The 27835-nt window shown below is 36.2% G+C and overlaps 2 protein-coding genes and 1 pseudogene across 2 annotated transcripts; 2 read left to right on the top strand and 1 right to left on the bottom strand.

Moving 5' to 3' along the window:
- Positions 1 to 477: 477 nt before the first annotated feature.
- LOC138889391 (uncharacterized) lies at positions 478 to 1349 on the top strand. The gene is made up of 2 exons (XM_070172695.1): positions 478 to 589; positions 922 to 1349. Exons 1-2 carry the CDS (start codon positions 478 to 480, stop codon positions 1347 to 1349), a joined length of 540 nt encoding a protein of 179 aa, XP_070028796.1.
- Positions 1350 to 16077: 14728 nt separating this feature from the next.
- Positions 16078 to 19524, top strand: LOC104235700 (vacuolar iron transporter 1). The gene is made up of 4 exons (XM_009789511.2): positions 16078 to 16493; positions 16897 to 16982; positions 18133 to 18247; positions 19079 to 19524. The coding sequence occupies exons 1-4, from the start codon at positions 16273 to 16275 to the stop codon at positions 19377 to 19379; spliced, it is 723 nt and encodes a 240-aa protein (XP_009787813.1). The 5' UTR covers positions 16078 to 16272; the 3' UTR covers positions 19380 to 19524.
- Positions 19525 to 21176: 1652 nt separating this feature from the next.
- Positions 21177 to 23526, bottom strand: LOC104235701 (putative late blight resistance protein homolog R1A-10; annotated as a pseudogene).
- Positions 23527 to 27835: the final 4309 nt, after the last annotated feature.

Here is a 27835-nt window from a genome sequence, read left to right on the forward strand (position 1 = left end):
TCAATGTTACATTACCCAGATAAGGCTTATGTGGACCCTTTGCATATTCAAGTCCATGATCAGCATGCTTATTGTAATGTGGTGGAAGAAGAGCTCGATGGGGAGCCTTGGTTTCACGTTATCCAGGAGTACATCAGGATGAGAGTGTATCCCGTACAAGCCACAAGTGATCAAAATAGAACAATTCGACGGTTGGCAAGTGGATTTTTCTTCAGTGGATGAGTGTTGTACAAAAGAACTCCAGATCTTGGATTGCTGAGATGCATAGATGCTAGGCAGGCCACAACTATTATGACTGAAGTACATTCTGGAGTCTGTGGACCGCACATAAGTAGGTATGTGCTGGCAAAGAAGATTCTCCGGGCAGGTTATTATTGGCTCATTATGGAGCGAGATTGTATCAGTTTCATGCGTAAATGTCATCAGTGCCAAGTGCATGGAGATTTGATTCATTCTCCACCATCTAAATTACACACGATGTCTGCACCGTGGCCTTTTGTTGCGTGGGGCATGGATGTCATTGGGCCAATTGAGCCGTCAGCATCGAATGGGCACAGGTTCATTCTAGTGGCCATAGATTATTTCACAGGTTCATTCGAATGGGCAGAGGTTCTGTAACCAAGAAGGAGGTGGTTGATTTTGTGCACTCAAATATCATTTGCCGGTTCGGGATACCGAAGGTAATCATCACAGATAACAGTGCTAATCTCAATAGTTATCTGATGAAAGAGGTATGTCAACAGTTTAAGATTACACATCGCAATTCCACCTCATATCGCCCCAAGGCGAATGGAGCAGTCGAGGCATCCAACAAGAACATAAAGAAGATACTTCAGAAAATGGTGGAAGGGTTCAGACAATGGCATGAGAAGTTGTCGTTTGCGTTGTTGGGTTATCGTACTACTATCCGTACTTCAGTAGGGGCGACTCCTTATTTGGTGTATGGCACCGAAGCAGTTATACCCACAGAAGTGGAAATTCCATCCCTTCGAATTGTCGCGGAGACTGAGATCGATGATGATGAGTGGGTCAAAACCCACTTGGAACAATTTAGTTTGATTGACGAGAAAAGATTGGCAGTAGTGTGTCATGGCCAATTGTATCAACGAATAATGGAAAGAGCATACAATAAGAAGGTGCATCCACGGAAGTTTGAAGTGGGTCAGTTAGTACTGAAATACATTCTTCCTCATCAGGTTGAAGAAAAAGGAAAATTTGCTCCAAACTGGCAGGGGCCATTCACCGTAACTAGGGTGTTGTCAAATGGTGCTTTGTATTTAACAGATATAGAAGGCAAGTGCGTAGAAATGACCATCAATTCCGATGCAGTCAAGAGATACTATGTATGATTCCCTTGTTTAATTGTACTTGTTTGTATTTGGCATGTTTTGAATATTGGAATGACGAAGGCATTTTGTTCTACTATCTAAACACTTTATCCCTTGTCACCCCTTTGAGCCTTATTTATTTTCTTTCATACCCCTTTTTCGGAATCAGTAGCGAATATCAGAAACACAAGCGTGAAAGAAAAAAAAAAGAGAAAGAAAAGAATGAAAAGATAAATAAACGAATGAAAAAAGAAGAAGGAGAAAAACAACAAAAAGAGAAAAAGAAAGTAAAAAGACAGAGAAAAGAAAGAGAAAAGAGAAAATCACAACAACAAGATAATTTCTATGACATGAATTACGTTCGACCTGATTCCTTTTAAGGATACGTAGGCAGCCTCATGGTTTGGTCCCATCAAAATAAAAATCCAAAAGGCCCCAATAAAAGAAACTGGGGGCAGAAATTGTGGTTGTTATCAGAAATCTGATCCCGAAAGTTGTAATTTTGAACCCATTCGAATTGTTTTGAGCTTTTTATACCCTTTCTTTCTAAACCCATCCAAAAGCTACATTACGGTCCAAAGAAAGGTCTTCTGATCAGTCTTCGAGAAATGCCAAGTCAAGCAGGTAGAGGTGATTCATATCAGGGGCAATACTCTGGTCCAAATAGGAAAAAGAAATAAAAAATGAGAGAGTCTTATTGATGAAAACCCTCACGGGCACCATAAGGCGATGAGAGCTGAGAGAAATGAAAATGAGAGAGTCTTATTGGTGAAAACCCTTATGGGCACCGTAAGGCGACAGGAGCTGAGAGAAATAAAAATGATAGAGTCTTATTGGTGAAAACCATCACGGGCACCTTAAGGCGAAAGTGAGTTGACAGATGGACGAGTGAGAGAGGTCTGCTGGTGAAAACCTTTCAAGGCACCGCAGGATGAACAAGGTCAGGATTTGGGTGAAGAAATCAGGTTATGGAAATTCCGGTGCAATAAAGAATGGCAACTGAAAGTTGATTGGGCGGACAGATTGGGCCGATTAATCCGAAATGCATGTCATGATCATTGGTACCAGCTGCTCCACTCATATAAGTTTCTTTTCTTTTTCCTCTTTAGATAGTATTCTAGTTTTGGATTTTCTTATCCTTAACTCTGAATGTCATTGCATTTCATTTCTTTTGGGTTTACTTCTATAAGATGTTCCCAATGTCAGTTATGTTTAAGCAAATAAGAAGGAATTTCAAAGCTCACTACCAGCTTCAAGATTGCAAAGCACAGTGCAGCCAGAGCATACCAAAGATAACATGATGTAAAGTGGGATAAAGTGCTAGCAAGAGTTCCACCAACAAAATGATTTGGTAATTTCATGGGAGATGTAGAGGTTCAGTTAAAAGGGTCATAGATGTGAAACAATGGTTCGGGTATATAACACTCGGGTCATCCAAAGTCATAGGGGTTTGAAAGTCAGTCAGAAAGGCAAGCGGTTCAGGGCCAGTTCGGGGAAGCCAGTCAAAACAAAACAATGCAGAGGAGAGACCTGCAGCAAGAATGCCATCAACTAACCACCACATTTTAAACTGACTAATTTTTCTTTGATTAAAACAAGGGCAAGAAATTTTGGTTGTTTCGAAGAAACCCTCCGTGGAGAAAGGCAGTCACCAAACAGGTTTGATTTTTGATTCTCAGGACCCTCCTGGAAAATGGGACCTAGTTTAAAGTTCAGAAATAGCATAATCTAGCATAAATGTATCTCAAAGGAATATAAGTTAGCTTAGAAGTTGGCATGTTCGAGATATGATTCAATTAGGAGTTTCCAGGACCCTCATGAATAATGGGACATAGCTTTAAGATTTCGATTAGATAACAATATTTAGCGTAAATTTTGCTGTAGGATAGTATAATTCAGCCATAAAAGTTGTCACTCTTAAGATAAAATTTGACCTTTGAGCTCAGGACCCCCCTAGATAATGAGACCTAGCTTTCAAATTCTTAGTAATATTTGGTAATATGATTCAGTTTAACACTCACATATGTGCCCAACTACCAAACTAGGGCAAAATATTTTCTTTGTTTTGTCTATTTTTGTTGAAATCAGGTACCCACTTGGAGAACAGGGAGAAGCAGTTCAAATTTAGCAATCGGGAACCCGCCTGGAGAGCAAGGAATACTTTCAAGTTAGCAGTCAGGAGCCCACCTGGAGAGCAGAGAATACATTTCAAGTCAGCAATCAGAAGCCTGCCTGGAGAACAAAGGAATACATTCGAGTTCAACAGTCAAGAGCTCGCTTGGAGAGCAGGGAATACATTTCAAGTCAGTAATCAGGAGCCCTCCTGAATAACAAGGGAATACATTCGAGTTCAGCAGTCAAGAGCCCGCCTGGAGAGCAGGGAATACATTTCAAGTCAGCAATCAGGAGCCCACCTGGAGAACAAGGGAGTATAACTCAAGTTTTAGTTTTCAAGTTCTTATTGATATTTGGTAAGGCGGTTCATTTTACACTTACATATGTGCTCAGATACCCAAAATGGGGCAGAAAATTTCCTTTGTTTTTGTCTATTTTGTTGAAATTAGGAGCCCGCCTGGAGAGTAGGGAATACATTCATGTTCAGCAGTCAGGAGCCCGCCTGGAGAACAAGGGAGTACAATTCAAGTTTTAGTTTTCAAGTTCTTATTGACATTTGGTAATGTCATTCGTTTTACACTTACATATGTTCCCAGATACCCAAACTGGGGCAGAAATATTTCCTATGTTTTTGTCATTTTGTTGGAGTCAGGAGCCCGCCTGAAGGGTAGAGAATACATTCAAGTCAGCAGTCAGGAGTCCGCCTGGAGAGCAGAGAATACATTTTAAGTTAGCAGTCAGGAGCCCGCCTAGAGAGAAGGGAATACATTTCAAGTTAGCAGTCAAGAGCCCGCCTAGAGAGCAGGGAATACATTTTAAGTTAGCAGTCAGGAGCCCACCTGGAGAGCAGGGAATACATTTCAAGTCTAGCAGTCAGGAGTCCGCCTGGAGAGCAGGGAATGCATTCAAGTTCAGCAGTCAGGCATCCACCTAGAGAAAAGGAAAAACATCTCATATTACAATTCAAGGCGGCAACAAAGGGATTCCACTGGGAGAATACAAGTCAACAAGGCAACAAGAACCACATGAGAAAGTTTGAAGGTATACATAGGATTTTGTAATGCATCGATCATAGTCTAGTCTAGCTTCTTTTTATTTTATCACGGTGTGATAAGGGGATACAGTAAGCAGCAGCAGCAGCAACAACAGTGAAATTACAGCTTCGTAGTAGTCCCAGCTACCAATACTTCCCGAACTACACTGACCTGATTCCTTTATAGCCGAGGATATGTAGGCAACCTCAGAAGCAGGGTGCGGTCAGATCTTTCAAAAATACTTCCCACGGAGTATTCAAGCGGGCAAAAATCGCTTGCATCCACTCACTTTATTTTTGCACGAAAACTCTTCGTGTTTCCGGGAAAAGAGAGGCAGCTGTGAGCACGTAATTTTTGCCCTATATGAATTACTCCCATAAATTCAAAACAAAGCAATTTCTTCCATTGTTTATAATTTTGTGGATTTTTGTGGCATTTTCTATCAATTGTTTGCATATTGCCCGGGCATGTTTATTTTTATTTAATTAATAAAAATACAAAAATAGGCTGTATTTGCATTTAGGATTTAACTTTGCATTTTAAGAATTAACTAGTAATTAAGTTGCTTTACAAAAATGGAAAATCACAAAAATAGTTTATTTTGCTCTTTAGTTTTGATTTCTGAATTTTGGTAGTTTTTTTTTAATTTGGTATTTAATTAGTCGTGGTAATTATTATCTAAAGTTAGTTAATTCAATTTGATGGGATGATTTATTTAGGAATTAATTTAGGTTTATGTATAATTTTAATTTTAATTTAAAAGGAATTAGAAAAAAACTAGTTTGAAAAAGAAAGAAAAAGAAATGAATAAGAAGCCTGGGTTTGGGCCATTTTTGTTTAAAAATCCATAGGCCCAAATATTGTGCCATGAAACCCGTCCCGTTTCTCAGCCCAGACCCGCCCCAATCCAGTCCGCCCCACCTCAAAATTAAAACGACACCATTTAGTCAGGATAGATTTGAGCCGTCGAGGTTAACCGATCTAACGGCTCAGAAGTGGGAGATACTTAATATATAAAGGTCTAAACCAGCCCCCCCTTAGACCCCTACGCCCTCTCATCTCCTTCTCGAACCCTCATCACCTACGTCGTGAACCGCCTGCTGGAAATCGTCTCCGCCGCCGGCGGTACTCCAATCGACCCCAAATTAACACCATAGATTCCCCTCCTTCTCCTCTTCTCAAATCTCCAAAACCCCTCCCTCGAATCCTACTAGAACCCTTCGAATCTTGAATCGAAGAGAACGACCAAAACCCTAACTCGTCCAATCGGCCACAAAATTACACCCTATAACCATCTCGTTCCCTCATCTCAAATCCCCACTCCATTACTGCCCGAGCTTTTCGAATCTTAAATCAAAGATTGAACCCTAAAATCCCAAATCTCCAATTCAGGATCTTATTGAAGATTTTAGGTCCATTCCGACTTTATTCGTGTGTTTTGGTAAAAAAAAAAACACGATTAATCTCGGATTAGTCCGGAATCTGAAGAGTTCGAAGAGTCAGTCTATACTTCTCATTCGTTCAAGGCTCTTAGGTATTTTCTCATTTCTTTCGTTGTCTTTCCTTAAGTTTTCCTCTCATTTTTCTATCTGTTGTTTCTGTCTCTTCTTCTGGATTCTTCTCCGTTTTTTGGTTTTTTTAAGGGTCGTTTTGTCATGCATGTGAGTTCTAAACCTCTTTCTTTAATTAATACGTTTTAGTTTGTTAATTAGGTTAGTTTCGATGTTCTAGTTCATTAATTGGACTTTGAAAATTATTCAAATAGGCTTCTATTTTTGTTTCTCCTCAGAATATTTGGTTCATGCCTTTAGGTTCAGACCCATGGTTTGGGCTGGGTTTTGAATTAATTTAGCCCGGGATCAGCTTGACCCATACCCGTAGGTTTCAGCAGTAAAAAATGGGTCATTAAGGGGTAATTTGGGTAGTCTAGCCTGGGGAATCTTGAGTGTAACTGAATAGGAAGCTTCCAGGAAGCTGGGGAGGGGATTTGTTTGCAATACTGATTTTTAACTAAGGACATTTTAGTTAAAACAAAAATTGACAAAGGGGCTGAAGTGCAAAAATTAACTCCTTGAGTGTGCCCTAGTAGCTTGCCTATAAAGGCATCCAAAACTTGCCTTTCAAGGCAGACTAAAAAAAAGATTGAAGAGCTAGAAATTTAGAAAAAACTTCAGACGGCTAGAAATATAAAAAGAATTGTTGTTTCGTTAAGTGTTTTGAACTTTAAGATCTCTTGTGATTTCTGAAGCAGTTTTCTGGTTCGCATAGATTTGACCTAGTTTGAGGTTAATTTCTGGAAAGTTTTGGGCCAAGCTGTGTTAAAATTACTGTTCTATTGAGCTTATTATCGATTCTGGGGTTTCAAATTCCTTAATTTGGGGCTATGTTCTAGCTGGTGTTGTTGTTCATCTGCTAATACTATTCTGTTGTGCTTATCCCGATCTCTTCTCTTATTTTGCTCTCCAGGTACACATTTTCGAACTTAAAGCTATGTATGAAGTTCTGACTTGCAGAATGGAAATGAAATAGTTTCAATATGTCTTGGTTCTTTTGTGCTATTGTTCCCATATCCCATGATTTTGTATTTGTTTAGTATAGTGACTGTTTATTATGATGGTTGTAACTAATAGGTTGCTAACATGAAATTGGATGTAACAATTACTACTCGATTAGTTGCAGGACTTAGAGTTTGTTATAGTAGTTTAATTGGACTGGGAAGGACATTGAATTGGATCGTGTAAATTAAACAGTTATACATTTTTGTTTCTGGGTATAAGTCTCGCTGCACCTGCTCCCTTATCGTTTTTTTTTCTTCCTTTGCAAATTAAGGTTTAATCTCAAACTGATTGTGATGGGTTAAGCATGTAGGCTACTGAAAATGTTTAAGGGATGATGACTGGTAGCTGCAGTTTGTGAAATTCATTGTAGTGATACTTTACTTGGTCATTTCATGTGTTTAATGTTTGTTCGTAATATTAATGCTCAACAGAGCCATCTTTGGGACTATGGCTTCATGATGGCCAATTAATCCCCAGTGCTCTTTGCTACCATGTTTCAATTTGGGCTCTATTGGGCCTGAACGCAAGAGAGTTGTTCTGGGATGGGAATAATGCATTAAGCCTTAATCCTGAATATCCACTTCTCCACCCCATATGTGCAAACTGGTCTTGTTATCGAGTGTGGCCCAAATTATTTCAGTTCGTGAGTTCTAAGTGCAGTACGACATGGGGTTTAGACTCGAAGGGAAAACGAACCATTGTTTATTTATTTTGTTTTAATCTATAGCTTTAATCTACCATTTTTGAGTTCTTTTGAGCTTTCTCTTTATTTAATATAGATCACTAGGAAGTGAACCATAATTAGATAAATTATGATGAATAACCCTCATGAATTATTTTAGAAACTTTTAAGTTAAATAAAATGGGGCACGCCAAGCCAAACAAATTTTTAAATGCCTGGCCCTCATTTGATCATTTCTTTAATTCGAGACGTGCCATTTAGCAAATTTCTATGGCCCTCACAAAGTTAAAAATGCATAGTTGCTTTAGGCGCGTTATTTTAATAACTTACCTTCCTAAACTCGGGTGCACATTTATGTGACCCAAATCCAAAATCTCAACAATGTCAGCTGAAATGTGTTGCGAATTGCGGGCACATTTATGTGACATGATTTGAAACATATTTTAAATGACATTGCAATCTTCCTTGAATTAGTTAAATAAAAGCGGATTAAAGTAAAAATGCACATAGGTTTATAATTGTTTAAAATGAGATATTAAGCCAATCATCACAGTTGAGCGACCGTGCTAGAACCACGGAACTCGGGAATGCCTAACATCTTCTCCGGGGTTAACAGAATTCCTTATTCGGATTTCTGGTTCGCGGACTGTTAACAGAGTCAATCGTTTTCTCGATTCGGGATTTGAACCGGTGACTTGGGACACCCTAAAATTATCCCAAGTGGCGACTTTGAATTTAAATAAAATAATCTCGTTTCGATTGTCACTTTAAGTTGGAAAAACTCCCTCATATACTCCTCTTCCGGGGGTGTAGTAAAAATGAGGTGTGACACTACCTAAATATATATCCTTTCTCAAGCAACACATAATAAATAGGCACAGTCAATTGATGGTCATTCAATCAACAACAATAAACACGTAGTTGAACAAGTAGAGAAATCCAACGTCTCAATTATATAAAAACATAACAAGAATTTATCCTACAAAAGGTTCCATCAAAACCCTAGATAACAAATTAGTTATTCATAATAGTATATAAAACTACAATACTAAAAGTCATAACCAACAATAAAAAAAATAGGAAGAGGAAGAAAAAACTCATAGAAGAATTCTCCGCCTTGCTCCTATTGTGTCTCTGCCTCCTTAGGTCGAATCTATGTCAAAAATTGGTCTCCTCAGCCTCATTAGGTCTAAATTATGTCAAAAGTATGTCTCCTCCCTCAAAAACACCGTTTTTCAATGTATATATACCAAGTAGGGTCGGGCCCAAGCAATTATACCTTCTCATACGCAAAAAAGGATATTTTTTTCAGGTCTGGACGTCGCAGCAGCGGTCCGACCGCGGTACAAACGCGGTGTATGGCAGGTATACTGCCTCCGCCCGCCTCAGGTCCGCGATCGTGGATTCGATCGCGTTTTTCAACCTGTTCCGTTTGAAATTTGGAAAAACGTAAAACCTAAAAGTTGTAGCACTTTGAATTATCTTTCCAACCATATATTAAAAGAGCCCAAATGGAGTTCTGAGCAAAACGTTATGTATATTTTACTAGACAGTGCACAATATGCCTACTCGATTCGTCGTTTTGTTGCTCTGTCATCCGTTGATCCCCGAATACGATCCCGGCTTAATTCCTTAGGCTTTTACTCAGATTTCAAAGCTCCAAATCACTTTAATTTATTCCATAACATCTACATAGCTCAGAATCACTCCTGCAAGGCATAAAACATACAATTAGTGCAAAACACTAGCGATTAAATTGCAAACTCAACTAAAGTGCAGTAAATTTAAGTGTAATAAGCGACTAAAATACGTATACATTGAGCTGAGATATTTGGACAAGAGTCAAAGTGTTGTTTTCCAAATGCAGTGACTATATACTAAAACAGAGAGCCGTGTGCAGCTTTTTACATATCAAGTGCATAGATTTGTTACTTACTGAGGAAAAGTTGTGTGTGATAACTGATAAGAGGGTAGGGTGAAGTAATTTTTTCTTATTAATTGGCGTGTGGTAGACGTGTGTCTTTTTGTACTTCTTGTGAACTTTTTTTTGGACTTTTGTATTCTTGGGAGTATCTTTTACTGATGCCTTGATCTCTAGAAAATCTTTGTCCATATATTACGGGATAAACCAACATTTTGCCGCAATTAAGGGGCTTATTTCGTTGGCAATATACGCCAGAGATTAGGGCTGTTCATTCGGATCGGATATTCAAAATCCGAATCGATCCATTCAATTTCGAATTTTAAATTTCGGATTGGATCGGATTTCGGATTGTGTTTATTAAAATTTCGGATTTCGGATCGGATTCGGACTGGTATATTTTAATCCGATCCGATCCGAAATTCAAAATTATTAGGTAATGTATAAATACTACACTTTTATTTCGGATAACCAGACTTCCTTTGCATCTTCCTCCAAGTTATTACCTTTACAATTGCTAGATTTAGCTATATTGGCATCATAGTACTCTCATAATTGCATAAACATGAATTTTTCTTAATGTATTGCCTCTTTTACAAAGAAAATATACATATTAGTTTGCAACTTTGAGGCATAATACGATCCGAAATCCGATCCGATCCAAACTTTAAAATCCGATCCAATCCGATATAATTCGGATCGGATTCGGATTGCATTTTCTAGAATCCGAAATCCGAAATTCGAATTCGAAATGTGCTAAATCCGATCCGATCCGATCCGTGCACAACCCTAGCAGTGATTAGTGTTATTTGTTGCATTTGAAGTTAGATAAAAAATTAATTTTTCACCAAGTTCAAGGAATCAAAGCACCTAGCTCACCCCAAAAAATCAAGAGGTTGGAGAGGACCTAAATTTTAAAGTGAATTTAGATGTATATTTTTGTTTAAACATAATTTCATATGTTCTAGAGTTACATAAACAATATGATAAATTATAACTTTCTTATAATTATAAATGTTTGAAAAACATTGCAATACATGCAGGACATAGGTCAACTTATCCCAAAGACATGAGAAAGTGAAACTAATAAGCATTTGTGAGTATTTGAATGTACATATTATCTCATTTGGCAAACTACTTAGCGCTGATCCTTTTTTTGGTGCTATGAAACTAAGTAGGCCTTTGGACATAAGAATTGTAAAATTTAAAAAAATGATGAATTTTTTTTTCAAGTGAAAATAGTATTTGAAGTTTAGAGTTGTATTTAGACATAAATTTCAGTTTGGGTTGCTTTTGAAGTTTTGTGAGTGAAAATTTTGAAAAATAGCTTTTGGGAGTTTTTCAAATTTTTAAAATGCATCTTTAAGTGAAAATTTGAAATTTTATGAAACGTTAATTTCGAAAAAAGTATTTTTTTTTGAAAAAAAAAGAAAAAAAAAATTGTATGTCCAAACGGCTTCTAAATCAATGTTGAGCTATTACGCTTTCTCCACGAAATACGCTACTTTTAAGCCTATCTCCTTATTGTATTAGCTTGATCACTTCCCTTTTCACTAAGATATTGCCTGCAATTATTCATGTAAGCAATATCACCTTACTCCGCCTTCTTTCTTTTATGTAGGTGAATAATGTACCATGGGTGGCGTGGGTGGGTGGGGAATTAATTAAGAAATCTTATTCAATTTCTAAGAGTCCATTTGAATTGACTTAAAAAAAGTAATTTTTAAGTAAAAATAGCTTTTAAGCTAAAAAGTAATAAGTTGGGGTTATCCAACTTATTGTTTTTGGCTTGTTTTAAACAGTTTTTAACTTAATTTAAGCATTTTATAGCTTTGCGAAACATTAAAAAAGAGTTTAAAAGCTGGTTTGATCATCTTAAAATCCAATCCAAACACTCTCTAAGAGCTTACTCCCTATGTCTCAATTAATTTGAAGGAGCTCGGATTTCGAGAGTAAAACTTTTAATTTTGACCATGAATTCGGACATAGAATTTTGAATTTTTTTTATGCAACAATAACAACATACCCAATATTATCCCACACCGTGGGCTCTGGGATTTTAAATTTTTGTATGCATGATTTATATATTTGAAACTATATAAAAAGTACTATAAATCACAATGATTAACAATTCAAATATTTAAAAGACATATAAAAAATTGCGATCAAAGAAAAACTCGTAATCAGAATTCCACGATATAAATGAGAGAGAGAGAGCGTATAAAATAATGTCATAAAATAATAATAATAACAACATTTTTTCATAACAAAATGTAATAAAATCATCAATTTCATATAGTAAAAGACTTCATAAGAAATACAGTACTATTGAAACAGAGATCCATTTGCATCTGCAGCAGCTTTTTATTCATGTGGTGGTTGGAATGATTTGTCATAATGGGCGTGTGGTGGACGTGTGTCTTTTTGTACTTCTTGTGAACTCTTTCTTGGATTTTGTGTTCCTCTATAGACTTTTATCTGTTGCAGCTGTCGTGTCGTCGTATGTGCGTTGTCCGTATATCACTAAATATACTTTTTTTAGTTTCATTTATATAGACGTGTTCAAATTAGCATGAATATTTAAAAAGATTAGTCTCTATAAACGTGCGTTGTCCGTATATCACTAAATATATTTTTTTTAGTTTCATTTATATAGTCGTGTTCAAATTGGCATGAATATTTAATAAGACTAGTCTCTATAAACGTGCGTTGCACGTTATATGATTTGGAATTACAAGAAATTATATATATCTCTTTTTTATTAATGTTATTGTAGATTTTATGAACTCTGGGCATCATCATTGCGTTCATCCTCATGCTAATGGGGTACTAAATTCGTAGCTTTTATTTTTATTTCTTATACTTATATTACTATTCTATTTTAATCACAACACCTATGGATAATTTTTTGGAAAGGTTTTTAACTTTTTTTTCCGTGAATGATTCACGTAATAGAAATTTGGTGTAATTACACACAGCCACAGTAAATGGACAGATACAAGAGGAACATTTAATAATTGAAGTCCTTAAAAACTCAACAATATTGAAAGTACGTGTTCAAATGGTCTTAATTTCGACTGAAGGTATAGTAATAAACAATGTCAAAATCGGTGTTGACAAAAGTAGAAACTAAAGCAAACAGGGAGAAGAATACAATAGGAGATTATACGTGTGTATGCATGTGTGTTTGGTTTTATTTTCTTTTTATTTATAATAAACAATAGTACTTTCAAATTAGAAAAGAGAAAGTTTCTAAACCCAGATTATTCGTATAAAATTGGAATTGGAAGCATCCAAACTTTATAATATATTTTCATAATATGATAACAAAACTTAGATGTTCTTTAATACCAGATCTTTATCTCTACGTATAAACGAAACTTAATTGTGATAGATGAGATATCTTTCAATTCTATGTATGCTTGCTTGATGTGTCGTTGAAGGACGGTTTGTTTTCCACATAGTTTTTTTTCCCACAATGTCCTTTCGTTTTACCAATTAAAAATCAAAGATTAGATTCAAAATATACCATCAACGTTTAATTAGCATAAATTATGTATGTCCTAATAATATCTCTTGAAATTATTCAAATTTAACTAATATGTGGAGATAAAATCAATAATTGGAGAGTGACATCTTCTTTTGACATGGTTGGTTTACTCTTTCTTTTTTTTGTTCGAAATCTTTAAAGAAACCTCCAACAATAACAATACGAAGATTTCTTGCTAGAAGAAACCAAAAGGGATGTATTTTCGATGTTTTATTTTTTTCCCGTCCAAACATCTTTCTTTATATATATTTCTCGTGGGCAAACGGCAAACTTCAGGTGATTTCAAGTTTTAATTATCAAGTGAAAGTCCTAAAATTACTACTATCATATTATCTTATGTATAATTATGTCTTTGAGAAACAATAATATTCAAACACAAAATATAGTAAATTATATAAGTTTTGCTAAAAACCATCTTTTGTTAAAATTAAGAAGATAAAAATACTGTTCTGCAAATAATTAAACAACCTTTAGACTTACAAAAGGAATTAAAACAACCTAGCTAATCAAAATACGTGAAGAAAATAATATTACCTCCGGAGAGACTCATATCCTGATAATTAAAGAATGCAATTGAAAGCAATGTAATCAAAGATTTGAATTTGGAGGGAGTATCTTCTACTTATAATTATATATAACTAAAGCAAGACTACATGCAAGCGTGGCTTATTATCCATTGAGATACACACATGGAGTAATTTTTTGAGAGAGAATTCATGTGATTAAGGAAATTAATTACCTTTAAAAAGTTCAGCGTGTGCAGCAATTGCACTTCAGATAAATACATGTAATTAAAACTTGATGAAAGAAACGAAAGTAATCTCACAAAGAAGAACATTAAAACAATATATCAGTTAAAAATATGTGAACATTAAACTGGTCAAAGAAATTATTTTCGAAGATGAGCATAATTGAAACAAAGTCAGTTCCCAGAATAAGAGGATTAATACTAATAATAATAAGAAACAAATTACACGTGCTTTCAGTACCAGTTCCATATCCACGATAATACACAATAATGTGGAGGTTGATTACACGTGCTTTCGGTATTACCTATAAGCTTAATTAATTCTTTGATGAACTTTAATTTGTATGACAAATATTCACATAAAGCTTATCCATGTCCCGAGCTTCAATTGTATAATCAACAAAGCCCTTCATGTATTGGTAATTGATAAGAGATGGTTCAATATGTTCGTATCCTTGTGAAGTTGGTATGGATTTGAACCCAAAATCAGAAGGACATAAAGTTAGAACTTGATTGGGAGTAGATCAATCCCATGCAAATTCGTATTAGTGTTACAAAACTGATGAGCAAGTGAATGCATCAGTGTTATCGATTCTCTTATGAATAGATTTGCTTTTCTAATTTCAAGAGGATTGTATTTGTTAAGGCACAAAAATCCAGAGGCAATATTTAGTTAGAACTCTATTTAAAGTGCTTTCTTAGCTTTTACCAAAATAACCTATATTAAATTAATATTTTAGGGCTATTTTAGTCACTTAACTTTGTATTCATGCTTTTATAATAATATAGATTAAAGAAAAAAATTATATATATTGAGGCAAATGAATTAACTTAATTTGGATTTTACCATTACTTACTTAACTTTAGGTAATTAATTCATATTTTCCCCTCAAATTTTCAATAACTATAGCCAACTAATATAATTTACGCATTTTGATCAATATTACATCAAATCTCAGCCGTACATTGCCAATGAAGCAAACCCCCCTTAATCGTATGCATTAAGGGGTTGCTTTATTGGCAATGGCTGTGATTAGTCATTTGTGAAATAAAGAAAGTCATGTTTTCTTAATTATTTTTCGGATGGTGTCCGGCATTGGTATTGAAGTCTCGATTAATTTAAATTTGTGCCGTATAAGATTTATTGAAAAGAAAAGCACTTTTTACGAGAATTTTTTCATTACGACCCTTGACGATAAGGAAGTGATAATAACTAATATTTTCTCTGTATTAATTTATGTGAACTCATTTGATCGAGCATGGAGTAAAAAGAATGGATGGGTGACAGGTTATTGGTTATGTACTTTTTTTTTTCCTGTTGTCTTTTAATAGTACGAGTATCATTCTTCTTTTTGAATAGAAGTATAACTTTTTATCTAACTTTTTTGCCAATAATGTTGCGCATGATGAAATAAGGACAAATCTAGAGTTGCCCCAATCTTTTTGGGTTGGGTGGGGAAAGAAGAAAAGGGATTTTTTGCCTCTAAATTTGCCATTTGCCACTATACCACAATGTGTACTCTAAAATATTGGAAATTTGGAATATCTAATTTTCAACACCATTTTCTATTTCGAAATTCTAAAAGTATCAAGTTATTTTATTATTTTTTGTTTTTTCAGTTGATTTTAACTTTCCGACTTGAAAACCATTTGAAGAAACAGGAATAGAATAGCATTATTTTGAAATTTTATAGATCATAGGCTATAAATGTATCTTAATACTAGTAATCAAAATCCAGAAAAAGTAATTTTTAGATATATAATAACAGTTGTCAAAAGTAATCAGAAATCAGAATCATAGTTGTCAAGGAAACGGAAAATCCGAATAAACCTTTTCTCATTAGGCAAGAAAAATTTGAAGAATCAGAAATTTTTGGAATCAAATTGATTAATAGATTATGTGACAGAAATATACTAACACTAGTTGATTACGCCAATCCAATAAATACATTATATGTATTTGCATAAAAGTATCACATGAATGATATTACAATATTTCTTTAGGTCAAAATATCACATGAAACGGTGCAAAATATCTCTTTTTTTCTTTATTTTTGTGGTAACACTAAGCCTTTTTAGTAAAATATACAATAATATAAAATACGTATAAATTAGTTCTTTGTCCCAGGAATATCAGTGTGTTAATGAAACAAAAAACCTTACCTGCTTCCATAAAAGGCCAAACGTAAGACGATCATCTTGGTCACCTCAACTTCTTTTCCCCTATATATATACGAACAACAGCAAAAGAAAAGAACCACAACGGAAATTAATAAAAAAGGTTTTTTGCGGATTCATTTTAGTAGAATTTAGTAAGTAAAAAAACCAACATCAACATGGCTCATGAATCTGAGAAATCTTTATTGGATCAACACAAGGAGAAGCATTTCACCGCCGGTGAAATTGTGAGGGACATAATCATCGGAGTTTCCGATGGACTAACGGTGCCGTTTGCATTGGCGGCGGGCCTGTCAGGGGCAAATGCGTCTTCTTCTATTATTCTTACCGCTGGTATTGCTGAGGTTGCTGCTGGTGCCATCTCCATGGGACTTGGAGGGTACGTGTTCTTTTTATTTCTTTCTTGTTTTTATTTATTTATTTACAAGCGTTAGTATTAGAGGCGAGCTCAGAATTTAAACTTAGATACCTTCTTTATGATAAAACTCATTGTACTTTTAAAATATAAGCTTACAATTTAATATTTGTTAAAATTTCAATGATTTTTGTCAAAAATATAATTTTCATGTCACACATGTGTATAATTATTTTTCGTGTCAAAAATATTGGATTCAGTCGAACTCATGTAGGATACCATCGGCTTCTGATGAAAGTTATGATTGGTTTTGTTTTGAGTTTTAGTTGATTGATTTATGAACAAGTACTTGGACAGCTTAATTCTTTTTACTTGATTAAACTTTTATTAATATTTATTGATACAATTCCTTTACATGGATTTATAGTTACTTGGCTGCCAAGAGTGAGGCTGACCACTATATGAGAGAGCTTAAGAGGGAGGAAGAAGAGATCATTTCTGTACCAGATACAGGTATAACTTCTCATGGCACAAAGTGGTGTACACATAATTTTGTGCCAGCGGTTTCAATCCATCTGAAACTGATGTTGACCTTATAATATTATTTTCAGTGGTCTTCTATGTGTATTTATATTTAAAAAAAAAACATTATGTACCTACATTCATTTAATAAAAAATCTCGGCGGCACGGTGTTGGATGGCATAACTCGAAGCAGTGTGTGTGTGTGTATCCATTACTGATGGCACAGCTATCTCTGAGGTTTACTTTGAAGGGAGTTTCTTTTCCCTGGCATTTAAAGGTGGTTGCATAGGAAAGAAACTCTGTTTTATATACAGTGTCACCTGAGTCTATATATTAAGTACTCTAAAAGTTTGAGATGACTATTTAATTTATTATACTTTCTCAAATTTTGTTTGTTTGTTTATTGTTTTTGTTGTTGTTTTTGTTGTTGTTATTTTCATCATTGTTTACGGTCCACTAAAGGGTAGCTCGGTGCACTAAGCTTTCACTATGCGCGGGGTACGGGGAAGGGTTGAACCATAAGGGTCCATTGTATGCAGCCTTACCCTGCATTTCTATAAGAGCATGTTTCCACGGTTCGAATCCGTGACCTCCTGGTTAGAGGCGGACCTATGTGTAGTGTGAGGGGTCACCAGACTCTGTAAACTTCGGCAGAGATCTTGTATATGTATATATGCATACCTTGAAAATGACTATATAAATAACTTGACACCCTAAACACTAAAAGCCTTTATGGGGCACCGTTGAGTAAAAGAGTGGTGCTCCCCTCACGTTAAAATCCTGGGTCCGTCTCTGCTCTTGGTCACGTGGCAACAACTTTACCAGTTACGCAGAATCCTTTTCATACATTAAGGATGGTATAGCTTTGTTAAGCACATAACTTGTACCAAATTGACATTAACCTCTCTGTCCCTCAGAATGCTGACTAGAGTTTTGTATTTGGTAATGGGTGGAGAGAGAAGGAGGAAAGAAGGGATACCTAGATGACACATAGATTGAAGTTTAGTTACTAGTATATGAGGAAACTAGTACTTTCAAGAAATGAAAAGGTTATTATGTCTTGGTTTTAAAATGTTCTAACTTGCAAATTACTTGGCAAGGTTACTTGATTTAACAAAGAGCTTGTGGTATAAATTGCAGAAGCAGCGGAGATTGCAGAAATTTTGTCACAGTATGGGATTCAGCCCCATGAATATGGACCAGTTGTGAATGCTTTGAGGAAGAATCCACAGGCATGGCTTGACTTTATGATGAAGTGAGTCTTATCATACTTTCTCTTTTTCTTCCTACTATTTGGCTGATTATGCATCTAAGTCAAGATTTTCTGTTACCATACATGTTATAGTTGTTTTATTCATGCAATGTCTAATTGATAAGCCGTCTAAGTTTCAATATGTAATTTTATTTGTGTTGCCTTATAGCAGGATTTTTATTATATTTGACTGAGATGGGTTTAAATCGAGCGATATGGACAGTGATGATGATTTATATAACTGACCCCAATTTGCTTGGAATTGGTGCATAGTTGTTGTAGTTGTTGCCTTAGAGCAGGAGGGAGATATGGAAGTATGTAAATTCCATTTGAGATTTGACTTGGACCACAGAAGAAATCATGATTTGGGAACTTTATCCCGACCTACTTAATGGCAGGCCACTTAAAGTGGAGCACACACTTTGAATAGCTTTTATGGCCCCTCCATTTAGTTTGGTATTTAGCTGATCGATCACTCGTTTCTGGTCCTGCTCTTCAACTTTATTCAGCTAGTAGGATGGATAAGTTAAACTTTCTGGTTTATCTGATCATCATACCTCCAGAGAGGCTTTAGGCCTTGATTAAACCAAACAAATTAAACAATAGTGAGAGTGTTTGAATTAAAATTTTATTTTCAGTTGTCTATATTTCTACTTGAATTGGATAAAAGTTTGCACCGTCCTATAATGGTGAATATGATGATATTGTTTCGACCTTTTATTTGATTTGCTTATTGATCTGGCTTTTTCTAAATCACATCAAGTCTACTGCAAATTCTGCGATTTGAATTCACATGGCACGGACAAACTATAATAAGTTTTTGTTTAATGGCAGATTTGAACTTGGTTTAGAAAAGCCAGATCCAAGGAGAGCGCTGCAGAGTGCGTTTACCATTGCCATTGCTTACATCTTGGGAGGACTAGTCCCTCTGATCCCATACATGTTCATTCCAATCGCAAGAAAGGCTGTCGTCGCTTCTGTTTTGGTAACTTTACTGGCCTTACTAATCTTCGGCTACGCCAAAGGCCACTTTACTGGAAACAAACCGTTTAGGAGCGCCTTCCAGACAGCACTAATTGGAGCAGTTGCATCTGCTGCTGCTTTTGGCTTGGCCAAGGCTGTTCAAGGCGGCTAGGACCCTGACATTTCTGTTTCTTGTAACGTAACTTTCTGCTTCTCATCCTTTTGAAAATGCAGACTTGTGCTCTTCCTCACTAGTTTTCGTGTACCATGGTATGATAGATGTTGAGGCATTAATTTGAATCGCGTTTAAGATTTAATGTGCTTTAATTTGTTGTTCTTTTCATTTTTAAAGTATATTTTAGAACATAATATTCCACGATATAGCTAACGCCATCTAAAGTATGAGTTTATGCAACATTCTCCTGCTAAGTTTCAATGGCAGAGGGGGAGAAGGTACCCAGCATGAAGCAAAAGAAGAGAAGGGCAAAAGAACTTAGATTTGTCTGACAGGACATTTTATTTAGCTTATGCAGATTTAGAAAATACAGTTAATAAAACTAAGAGAAGAAAAAATGTTTTCCACGGAAAATATTTTCCTAAATGATAGTGCTCTCTCTGTCCCAATTAATGTCTCATACAATTTTTTTTGTCCCTCTCCCAAGAAGAATGTCATACTTTCCTATTTAAAAATAATTTAACTTTAAACTTCCTACTTTACGATGAGGTGATTTATAGACACATAAATAAATATTTATGAAAAAGCACAAGTTTCAAAAGTCCTCGATTCTTTCAACTTTATGCCGAATCAAACACTGCCACATAAATAAGTAAATATATTCTTTCTTAATAAAGATGAGCAGTTGAACCTCTGAACTTAAAAAAACAAACTTTTCCTTTCTGGGTTTACCGAATCAAAAATCACGCACAACATCAGAACTTGGAAAGATTTGATCATAGAATTATTGTTTCCCCTTTCAGAGATCATTAGCAGGCTACTAAAAATTAAGTCATCCAAATAATTCTGCGCTGTTTGTCTAAACTCGTATGTTAAACAAAAATTACGTCGCAATAATACATTTGGTGTCGGTTCATCAAACTTAGGCCAACACATGGAATCATAATTAAAATATAACTCGAATCTATCTCAGAGATCACACACGAAATAAGATTCATAAAAAGTACTAGTAATGTCTTTACTTTCATCAATACATTGGTATCCAAGCTTAAAAGAAGAAAAACAAATACAGAAAGAAACGAAGCAATACAACCACAACAGAACTTGAAAGATGGAACTTTTACAAGAAAATAAATCACTCCACATCATAGTAAACTCGAAATGTAAGAAACCCATAAAATTGTTTCAAGCTGACAAGTGAAGCACATTTATTTAAAATCAAAACAAGTAATCAGATGAACAGACTGCAAAACAGGAAATGCGTCTATGCCTTTGATTCTGTCCTGCAAAAAGGAGGAGAATAAGTAAAAAAGGAGAAGTGTCGAAGATAGGTTTTCGTTGCTAAAAGGAGTCTCTTTGTGGTCTTAAAAGAAATCACTAAATCATTCATAGTAGTCCATCAAATAGAGTACAAAAAGTATACATAAGCAGAATAACAGTATATGGTATTGCTATTCTCAATCTGGTCAAACCATTTACATGTTTCAGTAACAAGCACGAAAAGAACTGAGTGATGGATGTTGATATTAAGGTGCTCGGATTCTGTACTATAACACAGTCGTGTTGCCCAAGTTAATGTTTGCCAATCCACTATGTAAGGGGAAAAGAAATTACTAGTCCACTATATAATTTCATGGATCACTAACTCGAACTAATGAAATAATCACGAAAATTATACAGGAATGTATGGAGATAGATGCAGTCTTATTGAAAACCTTTATGGATAATGACACAAGGTGAACAAGAGTTCGGCTAACCTTATTTCAACTTCACTTTGTGGCCTAGGAATCAGCTTCAGTAAGGAATAGTGAGCTTGAATTTGACGCTTTCTGGAGTTTGCTTCTCTTGTTTCTTGCATTCTATTTCTTTTGCAGATTCGTTGGCTTTTTTGGTGTTGTCCAGCGTCATCTCTTGAAGGTACTCTAAATCAGCCAGCTCAAGTGGCACAGCCTTAAGATCAACACAGGAGACTAGAATAAGGTTCCGAAGTCTTGGGAAGGGACAATTTGATGCCTCCCATGTTTCAAATTTTGCGTTTTTAATCTGTAACACCCGGAGTTTCCTAAAACCTCCTGTTTCCACCTTCCAGGACTTCCCCGTGAATGCATCTTCTTTCAACTTTAAGACCTCAAGGCATTCCAGCTGCCCCAACCTATTCGCCTCGTTCCATTCAAACCTTGTTTTTGATAGAGTTAACTTCTTCAGTTTCGGTAAGCATTTTAAGAATGCTAAACTAAGGTGAAGAGCTTTACTTAAGTCATCATTGAGCAGTGTCAAATTTTCCAGGTGCCGTAGCACTGGAAAATTGCTGAACTCACCCTTGCTAGCTTCAAGAAAAGCCTCTAATTTACCTTCAATACTCAATCTTTTGAGATTAACAGCCTTTGCAAGCACATCTTCGTTGCAGCTTTCTGGTGCAACCAGAGAAAGAGTTGACATGAACTTGTAGAGGTAGTAGGGGGCGGCAACTTTGCAGGTTTGTTGGTGTGCAGATGGCGCAACCGTGACATGTTCCATATGTCAGCTTTTATATCAAGGGTGATCTTCGAAGTATTAAGCACAAGAGTTTGTAAATTCCAGAAGTAACTGAAGAGTTTAGGGAGTTCATTGAGATCACCTGACATAGCAATATACCTCAAGTGGAATAGCTGGTAAAAATCCCTGGAAATACCAAATTTTAGAGATTCAATCTCCAGGATCCTGATAAGTGGAAATGCTTTAGGGATACGCTGGACGTCAATATTAGAAAGGTCAATTTGTTTTCTTTTTGAGGAAAAACATAAGAAAGATCTAACATGTTCTGTAGCTGGATTTTTGGAGATAAAATTTTTAGGAACAGATGTTGAATAGACAATCGACGAGACGAAGTATTTGAGTTTTGTATAGAAGGACTATCTTGACCGGGTTTGAGACATACTTGTTGGATAAGACATAGTCTAGTAGCCTCCTTAACGCAAAACTCGTGAACACGACATGTTTTTATTTGACCGTTACACCTCTTCTCCATCACCATCACTAAATTCCTATTGGCAAAGTCATTCAAGTGACACTCTGCTATCTCCTCAATTTCACTACCTGGCAAGTTAGCCATTATGAGCCCCTCAGCAATCCACAGGCGAATCAATTTCCAAGCTGGAATATCAAAACCCTGAGGAAAGGCACCAAAATACAAGAAGCAAGCCTTTCTATCTTGAGGCAAATGATTGTAACTCAGTCCCACAATCTTCAGGCATCTCTGATGTTCGTCTTTTTCTATAAGGTACTTCCCGACATTTTCCTTGACTACCCTCCAATCACTATCGTTTGTACGACCTCTTAAAGCTCCAGCAATTACCACAATTGTAAGTGGTACTCCACTACATTTTTCTACAATGCCTTCTCCATGTTCTTTTAACTCAACAGGACAACGACTTTTGCCAAAAGCTCTCTTTTCCAACAGCTGAAAACTTTCCTTCTGAGTCAGAAACTTCAGATTGTGAGGATCTGCATTCACAGCTCTAGCCACATGTATGTATCGAGTGGTTGCCATGATTCTGTGGCCTCTGTTATTTTCTGGAAAAACTGTCTTGACAAAATCTACAATATCTGAATCCCACACATCGGCCAAGACAATGAGACATTTACCTCCCGACTTATCTACGCGATCACATATTTCCTCAGCTATTTCAGTCTCATCCATGTCTTGGAACTCTTCAATGCGTTTCGTGAACCCTTTCAAGATATTAAAAAGGATATCCTTTTTTATATATGACTGACCAACGAAAACCCAAATACAATAGAAAAATTCATCTGGAATCTTAGGATCATGATAGATTTTTCTTGCCAACGTGGTTTTACCAAGCCCCGGCATTCCCACAACCGGGATAACGTCTAGACACTCTGATCCTTCAACAAGACGCTCGATCACTTTTTTCGCTTCTTCATCAAAGCCAACCACTTCGTTATTTTCCAATGAAGGACCCTTCGACACAATCAAATGAATTGGATACGAAAAGTTAGAACTAATGTAGTGTAATGCTACCATCAGAAGAAACTCCAAGTAAACATGTCGAACAATAAGTTTAATGTATTGTAAACTTGATTTAATAACTAAGTATGTCTGAGAAGTAAACAAATAATGACCGGGACAGTTATTCTGAACCATGACGTTGCAAGTTTTTGAAATCACTATTCTATTTACTAGTTTTTGTCGTGTAATCCATTTCAATCAATACTAATTTTACAAAGCGGCATAAATATGAGTTTTATAATGTTTAGCACAAAATTTAAAGGGAAACAACATGTGTATGAAACAATCATTAGAAATAACCTGTAAAATAACTATATTTAATTGGATACATACACCATATAAACTTTATTATTGTTATGATACAACATTCTCTAAAAGTCAAGTCCAGTAAAAGAGGAGCGAGTGGTGCAAGTATGTACTTGTTCAGCATTTAGCTTGGTCTCATGTTCTTAAACTTAGCGGAACTTTAAAAATAAAAATAAAAAATAGTATTGATGTAGCACACATCACTACTAGAAATCCGGTAAAAAGCGACCACAAAAGCGACCAAAGTTGGTCGCTTATAGGCCTAAAAGCGACCAAAAAGCGACCAAACATGCCTGGTCGCAATATTGCTGGTCCCTTTATTTTAGGGACCAAATATTCCGGGTAAAGACTATAGCGACCTACTTTGGTCGCTTTATTATTTTAATAATATAATTTTGGCGACCAAATTTGGTCTCTAAATGTAAAATACGTTATTTATTTATTTATTATTAATCATAAAAAAGCGACCAACTTTGGTCTCTAATCCAAATATTATATTTTAAAATCAGGAAAATAGAGACCAATATTGGTCGCTTTTTTATTAATTTTTTTATTTTTTTTAAAAAATAAGCGACCATAGTTGGTCGCTAACTTCAAGAAATAATATTTTTTTTTAATTATAAGCGACCAACTTTGGTAGCTATATTTCCAGAAATTATTTTTTTAAAATAGAATAGCGACCAACTTGGTCGCTTTTGAGAAATCTGGGTTAAATAGCGACCAAGGTTGGTCGCTATTGCCAAAATTATTTTTTTTAAGGGAAAAGCGACCAATTAGCGACCAAAGTTGGTCGCTTTTCTTGGTATATTTTTGCCAGAAAATGCCTGTTTTGGCAGCTATACCACCTGTCAGCTTACCAAAAATCCTAAACATGCATTTTATGCCAACAACAACAACAACAATAAATAACAACAACAACATGTAACGACCCGACCCGTCGTCTCATGAGTTACTGTCTCGTTCGTCCCATTTTCTGCTTCCTCATATTTCATTATCGGTATTGGGTGCATTAGAATTTATTTGGAGCGATTTTGATAAGAATGAGACATTTAGTCTCTTTTAAGAAGGTTTAAGTTGGAAAAGTCAACCGGACGTTGACTTATGAGTTAGAGGGCTCGGATGTGAATTTCGACGGTCCGGTTAGTTCCGGGAGGTGATTTGTGACTTAGGAGTAGGACCGAAAGTAATTTTGGAGGTCCGGTGTTGAATTAGGCTTGAATTGGCGAAGTTAGTATTTTGGCGAATTCCGGTTGATAGGTGAGATTTTGATACGGGTGTCAGAATGAAATTCCGAGAGTTGTTGTAGCTTCATTGTGTCATTTGGGATATGTATGCAAAATTTCAGGTCATTCGAACATCGTTTGGTCGGGTTTTTGATCGAATGTGTGTTTTAGAAGTTTTAAAAGAACTTAGGCTTGAATTCGATATAATTTGATGATTTTGGCGTTAGTTGAGGTGTTTTGACGACTGGAGCAAGTTTGGATAATGTTTTAAGACATGTTGGTGCTTTTAGTTGAGGTCTCGAGGGCCTCGGGTGTATTTCGGAAGGTTAACGGATCGATTTAGGCATGAAAAAAATAAAGCTGCTGCATTTTTTTACAGCACTGTGAACAATAGTTATGAACAGTGCCCCATAACAGTATCCGTGAATAGTGCCGTGAACAGTACCCCATAACAGTATCCGTGAATAGTACAGTGAACAGTCCGTAACAGTATCCGTGAATAGTGCTGTGAACAGTACCTCGTGAAAAGTAACACTTGTGAACAGTACACAGGGGTGAACAGTAACACGGGTGAACAGTAACACGGGTGAACAGTAATTCCGAAAATTTTTGGGCAGAATGTGTACATTTCATTCGCGAAAAACACCTTATTTCTCCACCATTTTGTCATTTTGAGAGCTTTTGGACGGGGATTGAAGGGAGTTTCAACTAAGATCGGTTGGAGGTAAGTTTTATGAGTTAAATACATGATTTTATTGAAGAATCATCCTAGAAATCCATGAAAACATAGCCAAATTATAAGAAATTAGGGCTTGAGATTGAAATTCTAAATTTGGGATTTGAGGGGTCAAATGGACTCCGATTCTTGTGAATTTGGTATGTATAAACTCGTGGCGAGATAAGGAATATTTTGAAGTAAAAATTTCTAGATTTCAAGATGTGGGCCCGGGGCTCGGGTTTTGCAAATTTCGTGATTTTTGATATTTTCGAGTCTTTTCGATTGGGTTATATTCCCTTAGCCTATTATTATGTATTCGTTGTGGTTTTGGACAGATTCAACGCGCGAGGAGGTCGGTACGAAAGGAAAGGGCATCGCGGAGTAGTATTTGGCCGGCTAGAGGTGAGTAATAGATGTAAATAATGTCCTGAGGGTTTGAAACCCCGGAATTTCACATCGTAACGCTATATTGAGGTGACTTGCATGCCGGATAACGGGCGTGGGGTAGAGCACCATTGGCGATTGTGACTTGGTCCGTCCTGAGAGATATTTTACTACATTTTTGGTTGAGACGTATACTTTATTATTGTGAATTGGGCTTGTTGCCATGCTTGGGGCCTTGTGCCGACCTGTAGAACCCTTAGGAGATTTTTAACTGGTTTTCCTCACTTATTTTGTTAAAGAATTTATATCCTCAGTCATGCTTCCAATTGTAGGCTCTTGCCAATTATTTGAATCCTTCAGGGATTGATATCACTGCTTTCGCATATTTTGCATATCATTTGACCTCAGTCCAAGGTTTTAAATACTGTTTTGCAAACTCAGCTATCTTTCTAAGATTTGAAAACTTAAATGATATTTCTAAATGATATTTCGGGCTGAAGAACTACTATTTTACAAATGCCCAAGGGGCTTATGATGATTTCTGGACTGAGCATGGATTGGGCTGCGCGCCGCAGCAGTGTTATATTGATATTGAGGCCGAGAGCCTGGTTGATTACATTGATATTGAGGCCGAGAGCCTGGTTGATTACATTGATATTGAGGCTGAGAGCCTGGGTGATTATACTGAGATTGATATGAGGCCGAGGGCCTAGATTTGATGCCACGAGATGGCTTGATATTGCGCTTGGGCTGTAGGAGCCCCTCCGGAGTCTGTACACACCCCCAGTGAGCGCCGTCGACGTATGGATGGCTCGGGTTGCACGCCGTAGTGGGTACCAGAGGGTACCGTCATATGCATTGCATTGCACTCATGCATTTATTCTTTATCTGCATTATCTGCCATAAATAATTATATGCTCTTATTTCATTGACTAGTTGCTTTATACTGTTCTGAGCCTGAGGGGCTGATGCTGTTCTGAGATACTGAGCCCGAGGGGCAGATTTCTACTTATTATTTTGATACTGAGCCCGAGGGGCAGATTTCTAATTATTATTTTGATACTGAGCCCGAGGGGCAGATTTCTACTTATTATTTTGATACTGAGCTCGAGGGGAAAATTTCTAGTTATTATTTTGATACTGAGCCCGAGGGGCAGATTTCTACTTGTTGTTTTGATATTGAGCCCGAGGGGCAGATTTCTACTCGTCATTTTACTGCCAAATTACCTGTTTTACTGGTTTAAAAGAAATTTCACATGATGTTTCACTGAATTGTTATTTTAAATGATTTCACTGCTTCTGTATAGAATGTTGTGTGCCTTAACGTGTTTCCTTACCTTCAGTCATTATTTATATTTATTACTCACTGGGTCGGAGTACTCACATTACTTCCTGCACCATGTGTGCAGGTACAGGTATTCCTGAGGCATAAAGCGAGTTTTCTGCTGTTCAGTTTTCATCGGAGTTATCGAGGTAGCTGCATGGCGTTCGCAGACCCATTTTCTCCCTTATCTTCTGTCTCTGTAGTAGCTAATGACTTGTGACACCCCGGTTAGGGATGAGTTGGGTTGGATTTCCGTATTTTATCTATACTTTCTGCTATTGGATATTATTAAACCATGTTTATAATATAATTATGTTAATTAATTGTCTTAAAATGATGAATTGGGTTGAATGGCTGGCCTTGTCTTCATGAGAGGCGCCATCACGACCAGGTTCGGGAATTGGGTCGTGACACAACAACAACAATAAAAAGCAACAAAGTATAAACTTCAATAGAACTAACACATTAAGCTAACAAAACTAAGTTAAT

Source organism: Nicotiana sylvestris, chromosome 4 (assembly GCF_000393655.2).
Source record: "Nicotiana sylvestris chromosome 4, ASM39365v2, whole genome shotgun sequence".
In the NCBI taxonomy this organism is placed as follows: Eukaryota; Viridiplantae; Streptophyta; class Magnoliopsida; order Solanales; family Solanaceae; genus Nicotiana; species Nicotiana sylvestris.